Source organism: Monopterus albus, unplaced genomic scaffold (assembly GCF_001952655.1).
Source record: "Monopterus albus unplaced genomic scaffold, M_albus_1.0 scaffold31.1, whole genome shotgun sequence".
NCBI classification, from domain to species: domain Eukaryota; kingdom Metazoa; phylum Chordata; class Actinopteri; order Synbranchiformes; family Synbranchidae; genus Monopterus; species Monopterus albus.
In genome coordinates, this window is record NW_018127911.1 from 3191039 (window position 1) to 3208253 (window position 17215).

Below are 17215 nucleotides of genomic sequence, written 5' to 3' on the forward strand. Positions count from 1 at the left end.
TGTATATGTGTGTGTGTGTGTGTGTGTGTGTGTGTGTGTGTGTATATATATATATATATATATATCTATAGATAGATAGATAGATAGAGCACCTTGACTGTCAGAAAATCAACTGGCATGAATATCAGTGATGATTTTGATGACATTATAATCGGTATTTAAATGCAAACAAGTGACAGGAACATATTTCTGAGCATTTAAAAATCAATAAAAGACAGCTGCATAATGTCAGGTTTTTGTGTAGCATAAATCCTAATTGCACAGAGCAAGTCAGGGCAATGTACTCACTTTTCTCTTCACTGTTTGGTTTATATATTAATAGAGACAGTGGGATGGCTGGCACATGGCTTCTATGATGCCGTAGCCTGAAGAAGATAATTAGTTTATATGGCTTAAACAAGAATGTGACCTTTGAGTTGAGAGGAATGATATCCACACACATTTTGTTGTTGTTCCTTTGGTCCATATTCCCACTTGGTACATAAGCTGTGCTACCTCTGACCACAAAACATGGGATTCAGAGACTACTGTATATGCATTGTTGTACAGGAAATTTAACCTTGACAATACAAAAAGGAAGTGTGGAAAGGGAACCACGAAATGAATTAATGATTACTTCTTGATCTATTCATTTATAGGTAATGGGGGAAACAGGAGTCATTTTTTAAACATGGTGTAGCAAGAATATCACAATCAGCTCAAGCCGAGTAAACACAGCAGTCAGTGAGATGACCAACTGCTGGGACAACAGGTCCTCAACATTTCCCACAATTGTATATTAGCAAACCATTTTCACTGACTGGTGTCGTTTAAAAGCTGCACTTCTTAAATTTTAATTGTGAACTGATTTTAAGGTGAAACATTTTTTAATTAGCCAGCTGACAATATGTGTAGCAATGTAATTTCACTCTGCCTTTTGGGATCACATTTCACTTAACACTCAGGAAAAATAAATAAATACCCGGAGTGTTAAAAAAAAAAGTTATTGACATGACATGTCTCGAATCATGATGCAGAAAGGAAACCAACTTTATTTGAATTTTCTACCTTGAAATACAATTTTAGCTTTATTATTTTCTATTACAGCAGTTAGACAGCCTCAGTCTTATGGTGGTACAGAGAACATGATATAAATATGATGCTTAGTTTGACTGTATTCTGGAAATTAATCTGCTACCTGCACTGTTGTCAGATCTGCGTTCATGCGTTTTGTTGTGGTTGGTTATTGTGGTACTACAGTAAGGCCTGTCCCAGGACTAGGCAGCATACTGTGATCACCTGGATTCCTGGAATAAAAGAATTGAGCACCTGAGCTTTTTCTCTGTGAGAGAGCTTTAGGTCCTGTCCCAGCTGTAGATTTTAAAGTGGTTTAGCTCAGTTTAAGAAGTCTGGCACCAGTATTCCATGGACCTTTGAGCCAGTACCTCAAGACTTTTCACAGTTGAGCTTAAGGACGACAGGCTGTGATGGAAGGCCTGCCAGTGTTGATTCAGAGTGGAAATGAGAAATATCTTGACATGGTAAAAGTCATCTCCACAGCCCAGCACTGTTTGGTGCGGGGCCTCAGTGCAGTATAAACGAGAAGCAGATATTTCTACTGTCTGTATAGTGGTTGACCTTCAACAAGGCCAGGACAAACCTGTGGCCTGCATTAGTGAATGTGAGAACACTTCCAGTGAAAATAAAAGGAACTTAAATTTAACACAACAATGCAAACCTGAGAGTAGAGTTGTGTAATGTGATGAATACACAGGGCATTACAGAGTTCATCCATCCTGATCAAAAATCTATTCCTGATTTGAAAGATGTGTTAAATCAGGACTGTGTAGCAACTTGGTACTTTATTTCAGAACTGGTTGTAAGGCTCCTAAAAATGTGAAAGTATGATCTCTCACAAACCCTGTTCACTATGAGGTCCTCGGGTAAGAATGTGTGGGCTGCCTCCCTGTTGCAACCTAAGGACGCTGACTGTCATCATGTGCTGTTGAATCATGTACGGCAGACTGTATTTTAGTCGTATGACCCAGTTCTGTGTCGGTTCTAGCTGCCTCATCAGCAAACACTCAGGATTCAGGAAGTTGAATTCTTTTTAGAAGCAGTTTGTGATACAAAATACCAGACAGCTCTGGATAGGCCCATCCATAAAATACTCCACCTGATGATAATCATTGTGCAGCTCAAGAGAGGAGATGCATTGAAGAGCTGGGTTTGCATCCCCTTAATGCATCTGGTAAATGGCCACTGCACAGATGAGCACAGCTGCTGCTGACCGTTTATTCATCAGGCATAACAACAGGGAAACAGCCTCACACTTGATGCATCCTGAGTCACATGATGGTTAGCTTTGTGGGTGGTTAACTGGATGAAATGCTCTTTTGGCTGAAAATCTGACTCATGCTCTATGGACATATGCAAGTTGGAAGCCCAAAAAAATCCACAAAATCACAGTTTGTCTCAAAGGCATGAAAGGACACTTAAGTATTCATTCATGTATTCATGTCTTCGACCTATTTCACATTTGGGAATAGTAAGATTGTGATGAATTTCAGCTTGATTCATCTTGGTTAGTTCCAACACAGAGATAACATTTACATGACAAACATAATTTTACTTGTAAAATAGGAAAACTTTGAATAATTCAATAGTTGATAACCGGTATCAACCGATTTTTTTGGTTGTGATCTAAATCTTGTGTATGTCATCTGAAAACAGGGTGTTTCTCAAGTCTTATATAGGCTGTTGTTTTCTTCACTTGTACCTTTTCCTTGCGTCTTAGTTCCACCCAAGTAAGATGCAAATTAAAAATGCAACACAAACATGCTTAGGAGGGAGGGCTCAATGAAATGTATTATTAACAACTTGAGATGTCCTTTCCTCCTATGTTTAATCTGAAGCATCTAATCACCAACTGATTTCTGATATAGGGTCATGTTAATCGAGGAAAAAAAAAAAAAAAAAACTTCCACAAAGGATGGTCTTGTGTATGTTCAGACATGGTAAATGGTCTTGTATAGCACCTTTCTATGCAGATAAGCACACTGAAGTGCTTTATGCTGTTTCCCATTCACCCATTCGCACACACTGGTTGCAACTTGGGGTTCAGTGTTTTGCTCAAGGACACTTGAACGTGGATCAGAGAAGCCAGGAATCGAACCGCTAGTTTAAAAACTGTACTGTTATTATGGACTATTTACCAGACAAGCTTGACACTAAGCCATAGCAGTTTTGGACTGCCAAACCTAAACCATTCTGCTGTGCTTGAGGGTTTGTACAGTTCTCACATTCATAAACATCAACCTGGCTTCTTTTTCGTTGTCTAGAGTTTAGTGAATCCTGGAATTTTACCAATTTGTAACCGGCTGTCGAAATCCATCCCAAGTTCCGACAGCAGAGGAAGGGCAGGTTATCATAGGTTTCTTAGTAAGGCCAGGCCACAGTGATAAACAGCTTGATTGGCCCATGATGGGGGAACCACGCTTGGCTATATTACCCCATCAATAGGAGGGGAAGTGATAAAGAAAGCACAATGAGTGCATAGCATAGTAGCAACAAAACCTTTTTTCCTCCAAATGCTTCCATGAATTATAGACTTCTGTCCATAGGTCATGGCTCATTGTTCACTTTGGTCCTTTTTCTGTGTGTTGAACAACTGGATCTCAGGGGAAAGGAGAATATGTTTTACCTAAGCTATCCTCAAGTTATTTATTGTAAAATCCACATCTTAGCTGCTGCAGAAAGCTCAGCCTCACTCAAAAGTGATAATTTTGTACAGATAATATTTAGCAAATGATATTTTGAGACAACAGACAAGTATAAGATGTAAAGTATGACAAAGTTTACGCCACTGTCTCCTTACAGTGAGTCATAACAGTGAGCTTTTGACAGCTGATTTTAACTGATGGTTACTGTTTTTGAACTCACATAGCTGTTGTTTTTACCTCTGTTATATGGTGTGATACACACATGCTCAGTGCATTGTATTCTCTGACATCTTACATTTTTCCCTCACTGATTGTCAGGTTTAATCTTGTTCAAAAAGATCAACAGCTGCCTTGTTTTTTGTTTTTTTTCCCCAGCCAGCATTGCTTATTAATAAAATAGCATACTAATCCAATGAGAGACTACAATGTGGCTTCAGGCTGGGATTGCGGAGACTATAAATATATCTGAAGTCATGTTGACTCTTAGAGGCCCCAAACAGGGTCCTCTGTATTCCAGTAAGAACAGTGGTTTCTCCTGTTATCCTCCTGTTTACAACAGGGGGTATGACCTATCTGTTGGTTTTTTGTTGGTGATTCTCGCGGGCAACGGGTGGGAGATGGTTTACATTTTATCTTCACTGTTGGTACAGGGATGGGAACACCAAGCCTAGTGAGTCGATATGAGTCAGGAGGAATTACCTGACAGTTCTTTCATATACTGCATCTGCTTCATTATGGGATCCTGATTATTTACTCAGGTAATTGCTTTGTTACTGTGAGCAAAGCATGAAATGAACAGGATCAGTTTATTAGTCAGTTCAGGGGAAACGTGTGAAGCTCTGCAAATCTGTATTTGTAATGTGCAATGTTTGTTCTTTTTGTAGGGTTCCAGGTTGGTGTTGTGCGAGAGCGAGGTAACTGCGAGGAGGAGGACTGTCTGGGACGTTGTGTCCCTGGCTCTCAAGGTAACTAGAAACTTAGCTGTGTAATTCACCTGGACTGCTGAAAAGATGCAGCATAGAAGAGAGAATGCTTCTTCTTATGTATTGTTGAAATGCACAGATTCAATGCAATCCAGTGAGACACCAGCTAAACCGCTCAGAAGTACCTCCCATGCTGAAGTGTTCTGCCACTTTTCAGTTGTTGTGCCCTTTGTAGCCAGATCAGCCACATCATCCACACAAATTCTCCAAATGGTGAAACACCCAAGTTGTAAATCACCTTGAACTGACTGCACTGCATATGCTGACTGGCTGTTAAGTAACTTGTGGAGTATCTGGAACTTAACAAACAGGCTTTATTTTTGGGACTAAGGCTTCTTCTGGGTCATTTTAGTTGTTTTACGATATACATGAGCTGTGCTAAATTTTTCTGTTGTCTCAGATGCTATATGGTACATATGGATTTTAAAAGCAATGTTTGAATGACTTTTAGTTTTCATAGTTGTATGATCTTGCTGCTCTCTTGACTTAGTTTTATTGTTCATGCAAAACAGCATCCACTTGTTTCTTTTATTCTCACTGTGATGTATTCTACAGTATGTTCACATTTGTATATACAAATAATACATATTGACTTTATAACAGTTGCTCTTGCACAAATTCATCTAAATGAATGTATAACTTGACTAAGCTCTAATCCCTGTTAACATGTAACATATTGGTACTTGAGCCATAAACAGGGCTTTCATCTCTGGCCTGTCGGCAAACGAGCCTTAAAATTGGTCTGTTTACTTATGGACCCTTGATTTTTTTCGAGGTTACAAATGTCTGTTTACTGAGCAGACAGTTTCATCATATCACACAATGTCACAGACCCTGGTTTCAAATACCACATAAGCTTGGTACTGTTGCATTGTTTATGAATGCTTCTTTAATTGGCTCACTGTATCAGGAGAGCCGTCTTGTGAAAGTGTGTATCTATTGTGCCATGGTGTTGGCATTTCCAGTCATTGCATAGATTGGAGCGGAATGTTCTTGTTGTACTGCACCCACTGCCTAGTGTTGGCCAGAGATCTGCTATTGTAAAATTCTAGGAAGGGCTTGGTCCTAAGCAAAATAATCCCACTGTATGCCAGAGAAAGTCCCCCCCGGGTGTAGCTAGCCGATAAGATCAGAGTGTGGGGGGCAGTGTTGCAGGATTGGTGGGTGTTGTGAGGGCAGTAGCAGAGTGACTACAGTCCTCAGCAATAGCTGGGGTCAGAGTGCTCTAACTGTCCCTGTGTTTGTCTCATTACATGTGGATTTTCTGTTTGCGTGTGTGTACTTTCTTTTTTTTGTGTCCCACTACATTTCTGTGCCAAAGGTTTCTCTTCAGGCTTTCACCAAAACCCAGTCATGGCACTGCAAGCGGAAATGCATAGTTTTCAGTGAAGATTGTGGCCGTGCTCTCCTGAATAGTTCCATGAGGGAAATTAGTGCTGATGTCCTTGATTTAGTGCCCAAAATAGGGGTGTGCGATACTGACAAATGATTATCTGGATATTTGGGATTCTGTCTAATGATAAGCATGTTCCATTTTCAAAAATGTACTAACTGTTTCTGTTAATAGCATATTAATTGTCCACTAATGATATTAATGGAAAAGCATTTAAGGTAAACAGGCCTTGCTTATTTACTTAAACTGAAGCATTTAAGTACAATGGTAACATTTTTGCTCAGTGTGTTTTTGTGCAGGTCCCTTGGCTGGTTAAGTCCTGTCATGGAAGCGTTACGTATCCTGTACGATGGTTAGTTTGCACATGGTGAAATGAGTTGTCTTTAATGGAAACCAGTTTAGTTTACGGATTGCTGTCTTTGAGCAACATCCTTTCAAAACCAAAATACTTCCATGTGAGTGAGTGATAATCCCTGTAATGCTAGTTTTAAAAAATTGTATATGCATTTCATTTTTTAAATTTAAATTAGTCTTAGCAGCTTGGGGTTGAATGAATGACTGTTGTTGAATGACTGCATGATGATATTTGAAATCTCTAATTACTCAAAATAAGTTTCCTAGAGGTTTGCATAATTTATAAACAAATCTCCTGATGTAATGCGCTTTAGTATACACATTACCTTTTGTATAGAAGAGCCTCCGCTCTCTTCCTTCGCCTACACCTTCTTTTTCAACCATCTGTGTCACCAGTGAAACTAGCTGTCAGGTATGATGTGTCTCTCTCCCATTGTGTTGTGGACAACATGCATTTCACTTGGTGCATAACAAGACTGTGTGTGTATAGCACAACAGGAGAATGGTGTGCGTGCTGTTACAATGCAGAGACTGGTTTTACCTAACCTTTGGCTTGGATATATATTTAAGCAAAACCAACATGTAAACAAAGAAGGCTGACATTGATTTCCATCTCTAATCTGTTACATCCTGCATGTTTTTTGTGGCTTGTTTGGAATTTGCAGGATTTGTTTGAATTTGTAGGATTTTCCAGTCTGTGTCCCCTTTATCACTCAAAAGCATCTTAGCAGGGCATGATGGGAAATCACCAGCTTCCTCAGAAGCCTCAGGGTAATCCTGGTTGAATAATTGATTACCAGCTCCTGACCTTGAAGGCAGTGGCCTAATTAACCTAATTTGTACTGTTTGCTCACTGCTTGACTTCTCGCACACATTCAGCTTCACTGGCTCTCTCTCTGACTTACTACAATGCACGAGCCGCACAGTTGCAGAGTAATCTGCTGGAGCTTGGTTTTGCTTTTAGCTTCATGGACAGATTGTCTTCATGTTTCAGCATTTTCATCAGCCTATTCATTTTGACCCAGATACTCCTCTTTGTCAGTATCACTGCAGAATACACATACACACTCGCTCAAAGTGACAGCGTGCCTTCCTTTGCATGTGGCTAGTCTTCTGGGATAGCTGAGAGGAGGAAAGAGGCACATGTTTGATATTGGATAACACACATTTGATGACTCAGTGGGTCTGGTTGTAAGTGTGTTGACACTTTTAAGTGCTAATCTCAAGGGTTCTCAGACAGCTGCTTGACTTCAGAAGTGCTGTGCATTCCTGTAATTGGATCGTATCCCCTGTGCTCCAGTGAACTACTGACCTCAGTTAACTTTCCTGTACTTTGTGTTCATGGATGGTAACTTTCATCTCCAAATCTGGTTGTTCACTGTGCGGGCTTTGTGTTAGTTACTGTGTGCTGCTGAGAAACCGTTTTATTTGGAGTAGAACTCTTAACATCATAGTCTGACATATTGTACTTATTGTATTTAGAGTTATAATGAATTTACAGTCCATGAAGTTGTGGAATCATTACAGTCTTATTTACAGTTGTTCCCCAATTTGTTTCCACATCTGTGTTCAGGTTTCAGTATGTTACCCCAAACACTGAAAAATGTCTTTATGCTGTTTTCTATAGTTAAGAGGTACTGTATGTTCAAGTACGGTCTCAAGAATAGGTAATGGCACTATTTGTGATATCCTGTTTGTCCACAAGCTGAAGCTCAGAACAAGCTGGGTGATGCAGCAGGACAATGACCTGAAACACTGAAGTAAATATACTACAGAGTGGCTTCAGAGACACAGAGGGGCCCAGACCTCAGCCCAATAGACATGCTGTTCAATGACGTCAAGAGAGCCGTTCATACCAGACGTCCTAAGAATATGGCTGAGCTGAAGCAGTTCTGTAAGGAACAATGGTCCAAAGTGCCTCCTGAACACTGTTCAGGTTTAATCCACAGCTGCATGAAGCGCTTGCTTGAGGTTATTCCTGCCAGAGGTGGTTCAACCAGTTAGTAAAACAGTTGCCATTACTTTCCACCATCACTTTGTATGTTTAATGGGTATGTTCAATAAAGACATGAAAGATCATGGCTGTTTGTGTTTTTATCTGCTTAGAAATATTGATTGATATTTGTGACTTTGGTGAAGATCAGATCACATTTCATGACCAAGTTATGCAGAAAACCAGGAAATTAAAATGGTGCCATTACTATTTCTTGCAGCTGATGAACATGTTTGTCCAAATGTTTCATTTGGTCTGTGTTATGAAGTAAGCACATGTAAATTGCAGTACACTTGGAAACAATAACATTACCTACAGGATGTTTCTGGATTAATTTTGCAGTCACAGAAGTGCTTAAAAAAAATAAAAAACTACGATAACCTAGTTTTTTCCCCTTTTTAGGATTTTTTGCAGGAAACTCACAAAAATGTAATAAATGTGTTTAAGAATACATGGCGTTTTCCAAATACTGTGCATTCTTAAACACAGCTGGTTGGGAGTTAACAGTTTCGCTGTTGTGTTTGCAGTGACTAAGGAAGGGGCTTGGCAAACTGTTCTGCAGCATGGAGAAGGAAGATCTGAAGTTCCTCAACAAAGGGGAAGAGGAGGAGATGGTATGCCTTTCTTTTTATTTTACATCTGTGCCTACGTATTTTTTGCTTTCAGACTTATCAGACTACACCCTGTTTTCTTCTTTTACCTTGTAGGAGCTGCATGCCTACCATCTGTGTCGCTGGCGGTTGGCCTTGGTCATCCTCGGGGTGGTGTGTACAGGGGGCTTCCTCCTCCTGCTGCTGTGCTGGATGCCAGAGTGGTGCGTCAAATCCACCTGCAGCCGTACCACAGCCCGTGATGCCGAGGTGGTGTTGCTGCGCTCCACGGTAGGCACCAAGTAGAGCTATAATGATTAAACAGAAACAACCGAAAAGTAGTCTGCTTGTGCTTGGATAATTGATTAACCATTTTTAGTATAAACAAAATCCCAAATATTCATTGTTCTCAGATTTTTTAATGTGTGGAGGCTTTCGTACCTACATTTTATTTTGGTGCTCTGAGTGAGGTTTGGTTTTGCACCTGTAGATGTCTTGTTTTGCATGCAATTCTTGGACTTGTATTTTTCTTAATATCCTAATTTTTCACATTTATGTGAAAGAAGAAAGTTTTATTCAAACTGGTCTAACAAAAGGTTTACAAAATCTTAATTTTAACTTGTTGAAATCTGTAGAAACCCTGCAACTGTACTGCTCTCAGCTGATCCCTTATAGTTATAGTGACCTTCCCTGATCCAAGGTAGTAGTAGTTTTACAATGAATAAGCGTTAGGCTAGGTTTGTAATGGAGGGGTTATGGGCTTAATGAGGTTCAGTAATTTAACTTCACTCTATTTTTGTTTGACTAGGATGAGTTCCGGCGCTGGTTCATGGCCAGGGTGCGAGTGATACTGGCCCCGGGGAGCAACCCCTTCCACAGCCTGGACATCCAGACCACCTCCCCCTCCTCCCCTTCCTCTCCCTCTTGCCCTCTCTCCTCCTCTGCTTCCTCTACTCTGTCTAACGGACACACCTCCCACCTCTCTGATGACAGCCCTGCTCAGGAGCTCTTCAGAAGATATGTCGACTACCAGCCCACACAGGTGGGCTTCGAAGTTGATAGAAGGGTTTAATCATTTTTATGTTATAATAGAGATATCACAGAATGTTAAACATATGGCACATAAAAGAGACATTTATCCTTTTCACTCTGTCTCAGAGAGAAATATGCATTCATTTCTTGCCTTTGCTTTCTTGTGGGTACTCTTCACCACCTTCATGACACCTTAGCCTAACCATAAAATGCAATATAGGAATATCATAAATATGTCAGTTCTTCTGCTAAACTGAATAATCAAATTTAATGTTACTAGAAATTTATTTGGTGCATTTTGTCAAACTCTCTTGTCAGTTTTCCTTTTTAAATTTACCTTGATGTTTGTGGACAACACTACAGTAACACTGACATATGTCTAAGACAACTTTCCTCATTTCCCCTTCCCTTGTTTTGTTCCCCCAGATTCGCTATTTTACCTTCCACAGCGCAAAGTATTATTGGAAAGATGATGTGCAGAATTTTGAAGTTTTAACGTAAGTATTCTTTGATTGTCTTTAGAAATTTCATGGGTTTGTTTTCACCAAAATTTCACCAGTTCGCTGCAGAGCTCTCTTCCATTTCAGTAAGATAAATGTCTTTTGACGTCTTTGTTTTCTGTAGTATGTACTATATGCAGAAATACACAGAAGTTATAACATCTGTACAACCCTGTTAACTCATGAAGAGTTGCAAGATAAAATGACCAAACCAAAGCATGCAATACCAACAGCTATTATTAAAGTTCAACTTTAATTGTCAGCAGTGTTGTGTGTAATTCAAAGTGTTAACTTTGTCTCCTGCTTTGACCTACATTCCCCCTACAGCGGCCTGGAGGATCTGCAAATCAGCTGCTCCACCCTTCATTCAGAGCACACTGCAGGCTTGACCAGGAACGAGCAGGAGTACAGGTAACATCTGTCTGAAGAAGGAGGGTACACAAGGCTTGTTGTGCAGTAGCATTAGCTGCACATTGCCATTTGCTCTGACAAGATTTTTTTCCCATCATCTTTGATGTTATGAGGTCTGATATCTGCAGGGATTCTTCAGAAGCAGCCAGCAAACATATCTGAATGACATTTTGTACTGTAGGGAGCTCTGAAAAGCCATTCAACAAAATAGAACAAATCTGTGCGATTGTATGCTAATATTGTTTAGAGGGAAACCTGCATACCCTTGGCCTTTTAATTGTAAATGGTGGGCCACGTAAAAGTAGCCCTCATTGCCCGTGGCACCCGTATTGGAGATGGGCTACTTCTCTGTGGCCCACCCTGTACATTGTTGTGTATCTCTGCTATATAAAGTGTGTGTGTGTGTGTGTGTATACAGTGGATATAAAAAGTCTACACACCCCTGTTAAAATGCCAGGTTTCTGTGAAAAAAAACGAGACCAAGATAAATAATTCCAGAACTTTAGCCACCTTTAATGTGACCTATAACTTGTACAACTCAATTGAAAACAAACTGAAATCTGTTTTTCAGTGGGAAGTAAAAATAAAAAAACTAAAATAATGTGGTTGCATTAGTGTGCACACCCTGTGTCAGGCATTTCACTGCACTGGAGAAATATATTGTTTCACACTCGCTGTCTAATCTATTGAAAGAACTTTAAACTTTTAACCTGGATGAGCTGCACAGAACAACTGTTCTGAATGCTCAAATGTAAATGTCACAATATTATCGTGTTTCATTAAATCCCATCTTTGTTTACCTTTGAATTTCTTCATAATCAATATGCTGCACTGGAGCTTCAACATTAACTCTGCAGAAACACAACATTTACACAATGAGAGAGAGTGTGTGTGTGTGTGTGTGTGTACTCGTATGGCTATTAGCTAAGTATGGTTATTGTGAGGACCAGTTAGTTTTCTGCAATGGGAGTGAGGACATTTTGTCTGGTTCTCAATTTCTGCTGCACCTTCAAAGAGCTGTTTTAGGGTTAAGAATTGGTTTTAGGGTTATCGTTAGAATTAGGTTTAGGATAAGGGTTGGTTGTTAGGAATTTAATTAAGGGTAGGGTAATGGGACAGGAAACAGATTATATCAATTAGTGCCCTCACAAAGATAGCTGTACAAACGTGTGCATGTGTTTGTCTATCTAGCATCCCGAGTTCTGTCTATGGAGCAATATATGCTTCCTGTTTCCTGCTTTGTCAGCCAATGATAACTTGATACACCCTGGAGAGAGCTGTGTGGACGGTGATGGGGGAAGTGGAGGAAAGGAAGCAAAGGATGACACAGGAAAGGGGTAGAGAGGTTGGCACAGCAATGCTGCATTTGGGTTTTAAGTAAAGGAGCAAGTCAAATGATATCATCAGATCAGTCTCTTTCAGTTTTTTTGGCACAGATAAAAATGAGCAAATAAATCAAGAGCCCTTTAAATCTTGTCCATGAGAAAATAAATTGTGATTTCCACATTCTCGGCTTCTCAGAGGTAAATTATACAGACACTGAGTCAGTGGGTCTGAGCCACTTTCTCTGTGTCCAGCCTCTCAGGACACAATGCTGATCATTATACAACTCTTTCAGCTGGTTTCAAGTCTGCCTCATTTGCATATGCATAGTAAGAGGGCATCTTATTGGAGGAGAGGTGGGAATGGAAATGGATTGAAAAGCACCCAGAGAGACAGAGAGACGGAGTGAGTGTTGTATAACGAAAGGCTAAAAGGAGGAATGAATGAAGAAACAAGTGAATAACAGACGGGATGTGAGTAAGTGCTTCTAGAAAAATCAGTCTCTCGTTACCATGGCAACCTTGAGGTGCAAGTTGGCTCTGCTCCCTACGTAACCAATTATGTCTATGATATCCACTGTATGTGTGTGGGTGTGTGTGTGTGTTTAGGCAGACTGTGAGGATATATGAACACTTAACTTATGAATCCCTCTTTTATCACTTGTCAGGAGACTGTTCTTCGGAGTGAATGAAATAGCAGTGAAAGTGCCTTCTGTTTTCAAGCTGCTTATCAAAGAGGTAGGGCCCAGTTTGAATTAACATAGACAACTTTTTTTTTTTTTTAACTCCCTGAATGAAAGATATCTTGTCATCTTGTTGTTCATCTTGTAGTTTTAGCATAAATATAAGCCCAGTTAAAGGCTTATGTCAAATAATAGTAATATAATTTGGTGTATAGCACACAGAATTTATGACCACCGGACTTATTTTCCCGCAGCTGTAAGAACTTAATGAATAGTTTATTTCTGAGTGTGTGCCAGAATATTGATTGTCTGTGACAGATAATATATTGTGTGTTCCCTTCATTTAATTATTTCACAAGTCATTGATACAGTACCTGTGGAGAAATGGAACGTGCAAAAGTTGTATCAAGTAGAGCTGGATGAGTCTGTTGTTGCAACAGCTGTGACAATCAAATAATTTAGCTTTTTCTTTTAAACTAACAAGGCCAAAGACTTGATTAGTTCCATATCTTTGTGTTTTGGACTGTTGGTTGAACAAAGTAAATGGTGTATGCATGGGCCTTGAGAGAACCAATAATAGAGGAACGGCAGCATTACTTTAACCTCATGCTGGCTGAGCTGGTCGTTAGTCATCATTAGGTCATTAGTTACTTGAACTACCACAAGATATATTAACAAGGCAAACAACGGCTCATCTATTTATTTGACTTAAGGGCATCTGTGTTTCCACAGTAGGAGTGCTGTGTAAGAGAGTAATCTGGGTCATAGTGTATATTCAAATAACTCCTTTTTTAAGGTCATTGTATTTTTATGGCCATGATCTCACCTTTGCATTTGCACACTAACCTCTTTGTCTGTCTCCACCTGCAGGTCCTCAACCCTTTCTACATCTTCCAGCTCTTCAGTGTGATCCTGTGGAGTGCCGATGAGTATTACTACTATGCTGTGGCCATTGTTTTCATGTCGGTCATATCCATAGCTACCTCTCTATACACCATCAAAAAGGTGAGCTTCACAAATTATCCAGACTGTTATCTCTCATATTTATGGAAGGACCGGATTAAAAGTTAATTGGTAGAGAAATTAGATCTGCGTGTTTTCCATCTTTCCTTTAGTACTAATTTCCCAAAATGTTAACTTTGTACACAAGATGCACCCCCTTCAGCTGACCTCCTTCACAGTGGTTGCAGTCACCACCTAAGGCATGGTGCAGTCACTGCCCTGCTCATGTTTAATTCAGGGTTTCAGGCTAGTGTAAAGGCTCATGTGGACATGGCCTGCTTCCCCTGGCTTTATAGCTCTCACACTCAGATGAAAACATCCTTACAGTAATGGGAATCAAGAAGCTCCAGGGTTTTTCATGACTTTTTTCTGTTTCTTTTTGCAGCAATACATCATGCTTCACGATATGGTGGCCACTCACAGTATTGTCCGTGTGTCTGTATGCCGAGCCAACAATGGTTTGTCAAAATTTTCTCTCTTGTATTATGTATTTTGCTCATATTGTTATTCTCTATTATTTTATTTGGTCTCAGACTTTTCTGAAGAGTGCTTTTCGAACCTTCAACCTTCCGGTTGGGAGACGTCTGCTCTACCCACCGCACCACTGTCTCAACTCATGGAATTAACCAAGTTAATTCCATGAGTTGACCAGACAAGGAAAATAAACACATGTTTAGAATCATTAGGAACCCTTGCTTTGGAGGTGCTGTACAATACCTATATTTTTGTTTATTTATTGCACTGGCCCCTGTTTGTGATGCCTCAGCTCTTTTGTTCCTGTTGCCCTGACTAATGAAAGCTGTGCTGAAGAAGTTTCTGGGTTCTGACACACAAAACATCTTATTTCTCATCCCTACCCATGTTCCCCATCCACTGTCTACTACTGTTGGCTCATTAACACACGATTCACCTTTTGTCATGCTCATCTTTTTCTTTTTTCCCCAACATTGCTCTCTACCTGCTTGTATTTAATGCACAAATTTACCTTCCTTTCTCCTCTTTTGCCACCCCTTTTCCTGGCAGAAATTGATGAGATTTTGTCTACTGATCTGGTGCCTGGTGATGTCATGGTGATCCCCAGCAACGGGACCATTATGCCATGTGATGCTGTGCTGGTCAGTGGCACCTGCATCGTCAATGAAAGCATGCTCACAGGTTAGAAGAGAAATCTGAAAATTCAAGCCTGATATATATTTGTATTTAAACGTAACAACTAATCAGCATGACTCCAAACAGCCACATGCTCTCTTTATGAACGACCTTGAAACCTGTCCTATCATAACTCTTCACCCCCCACCCCATCAGGTGAGAGTGTTCCTGTGACAAAGACCAACCTCCCAAACCCAGTGCCAGGGGAGAGGAGGGATGAGGATGACAGCACCTACAATGCAGAGGAGCATAAAAGACACACACTCTTCTGTGGCACCAATGTCATTCAGACTCGCTTCTACACAGGCGAACTGGTCAAGGCTGTGGTGGTCCGCACAGGTAGGTGTGTGTGTCAGGAGACTTTGATATAAGAAGTGTTTATCTTTGGATGTTGTGTTAATTTGTTGTAAATGTCCTTGATCACTTGCATAAACCTGTGGAACCATAACAAACAAGGTTTTATATATTTAAAATTTAACTGAGAGGTGCAACTCACTTTTTTGGAAAAGCATCTCTGATGTAATACTACATACAGTCAGGGAAAAAATTATTTGAACCCCAGCTGATTTTGTAAGTTTGCCCACTAACAAAGAAATGATCAGTCTACAATTTCAATGGTAGGTTTATGTGAACAGTGAGAGACACAGCAATAACAAAAAAATCCAGTTTAATGCATTACAAAAAAAGTTATAAAGTAATTTGCATTTTCATGAATGAAATAAGTATTTGATCCCTTTGCAAAATGTGCTTTAGTGCTTGGTGGCAAAACCTTTCTTGGCAATGACAGAGGTCAGATGTTTCTTGTAGTGCCTGTAGATGTGCTTTCTTGAGCAGGGGGACCTTGCGGGCACAGCAGGATTTTCAGTCCTTCACGGCGTAGTGTGTTACCAACTGTTGTTTTGGTGTCTATGGTCCCAGCTGCCTTGAGATCATTGACAAGTTAGTCAGTCTCCAGACCTTAATCCCATAGAAAATCTGTGGAGGGAGCTGAAGGTTCGAGTGGCCAAACATCAGCCACGAAACATTAATGACTTGGAGAGGATCTGCAAAGAGGAGTGGGTCAAAATCCCCCCTGAGATGTGTGCAAACCTTGTGGCCAACTACAAGAAACGTCTGACCTCTGTGATTGCCAACAAAGGTTTTGCCACCAAGTACTAAAGCATGTTTTGCAAAGGGATCAAATACTTATTTCATTCATGAAAATGCAAATTAATGTATAACTTTTTTGTAATGCATTTTTCTGGATTTTTTTGTTATTGTTGTGTCTCTCACTGTTCACATAAACCTACCATTGAAATTGTAGACTGATCATTTCTTTGTTAGTGGGCAAACTTACAAAATCAGCTGGGGTTCAAATTATTTTTTCCCTGACTGTATGTACTGACCCAGTGTATAGGGACTTCAGCCTCCTGCTGCAGATGCTATATATATATATATCTATATCTATATATAGATATAGATATAGCCTGGACTGTCAGAAAATCAACGATTTTGTCTGCTTCATTATCGGTATTTAAATGCAAATGAGTGACAGGAACATATTTGTCAGCATTTAAAAATCAGTGAAAGACAGCTGCATATGATGCAATAGTTAAATTGCGACCTTTTTAAATTGATGATGTATAATGTTGGGTTGCCATATGGATCTGTTGGAATAATGAGACAGGCAGCACACTTATACTTCATCTGGAACTTAACCTCTTGACCCAGGTTTTAGTACAGCCAAAGGCCAGCTGGTGCGCTCCATTCTTTATCCCAAACCCACCGACTTCAAGTTGTACCGTGATGCCTACCTCTTCCTGTTGTGTCTGGTGGCTGTGGCTGGAATTGGCTTTATTTACTCCATCATCCTCAGCATCATGAACAAGGTAATGTACTGTAGGAGGCAATGAGCAGATTAAATGCATGCAATGCTCAGATTTTGAGTTGCATTGTAGCAAATGAGTGTAATTTAGAGGCCAGCTGTAAGTAAAACCAAATCTTATACCTCACAGTGGAACATTTGTTGGTTTTGTCTTTGTTGATTTACATTAATAAAACATACATTATCTGTACAACATATTGTACTGGTGTATATCACTACATCACAGCAGGTAATGCAG

The 17215-nt window shown here is 40.0% G+C and overlaps 1 protein-coding gene across 1 annotated transcript in view; it reads left to right on the top strand.

Annotated features, from left to right (window-relative positions):
* The window catches only part of atp13a3 (ATPase 13A3), a 30279-nt gene that overhangs the window by 3120 nt on the left and 9944 nt on the right, over nucleotides 1-17215 (top strand). Inside the window, exons 2-13 of the mRNA XM_020596755.1 lie at nucleotides 4586-4666; nucleotides 8952-9038; nucleotides 9132-9305; nucleotides 9823-10056; nucleotides 10473-10543; nucleotides 10874-10957; nucleotides 12948-13017; nucleotides 13833-13967; nucleotides 14350-14422; nucleotides 14988-15119; nucleotides 15270-15452; nucleotides 16824-16981. Of these exons, the coding sequence (XP_020452411.1) occupies nucleotides 8988-9038; nucleotides 9132-9305; nucleotides 9823-10056; nucleotides 10473-10543; nucleotides 10874-10957; nucleotides 12948-13017; nucleotides 13833-13967; nucleotides 14350-14422; nucleotides 14988-15119; nucleotides 15270-15452; nucleotides 16824-16981 (1365 nt within the window). The 5' untranslated portion in view covers nucleotides 4586-4666; nucleotides 8952-8987. The remainder of the gene's footprint in view (nucleotides 1-4585; nucleotides 4667-8951; nucleotides 9039-9131; nucleotides 9306-9822; nucleotides 10057-10472; nucleotides 10544-10873; nucleotides 10958-12947; nucleotides 13018-13832; nucleotides 13968-14349; nucleotides 14423-14987; nucleotides 15120-15269; nucleotides 15453-16823; nucleotides 16982-17215) is intronic.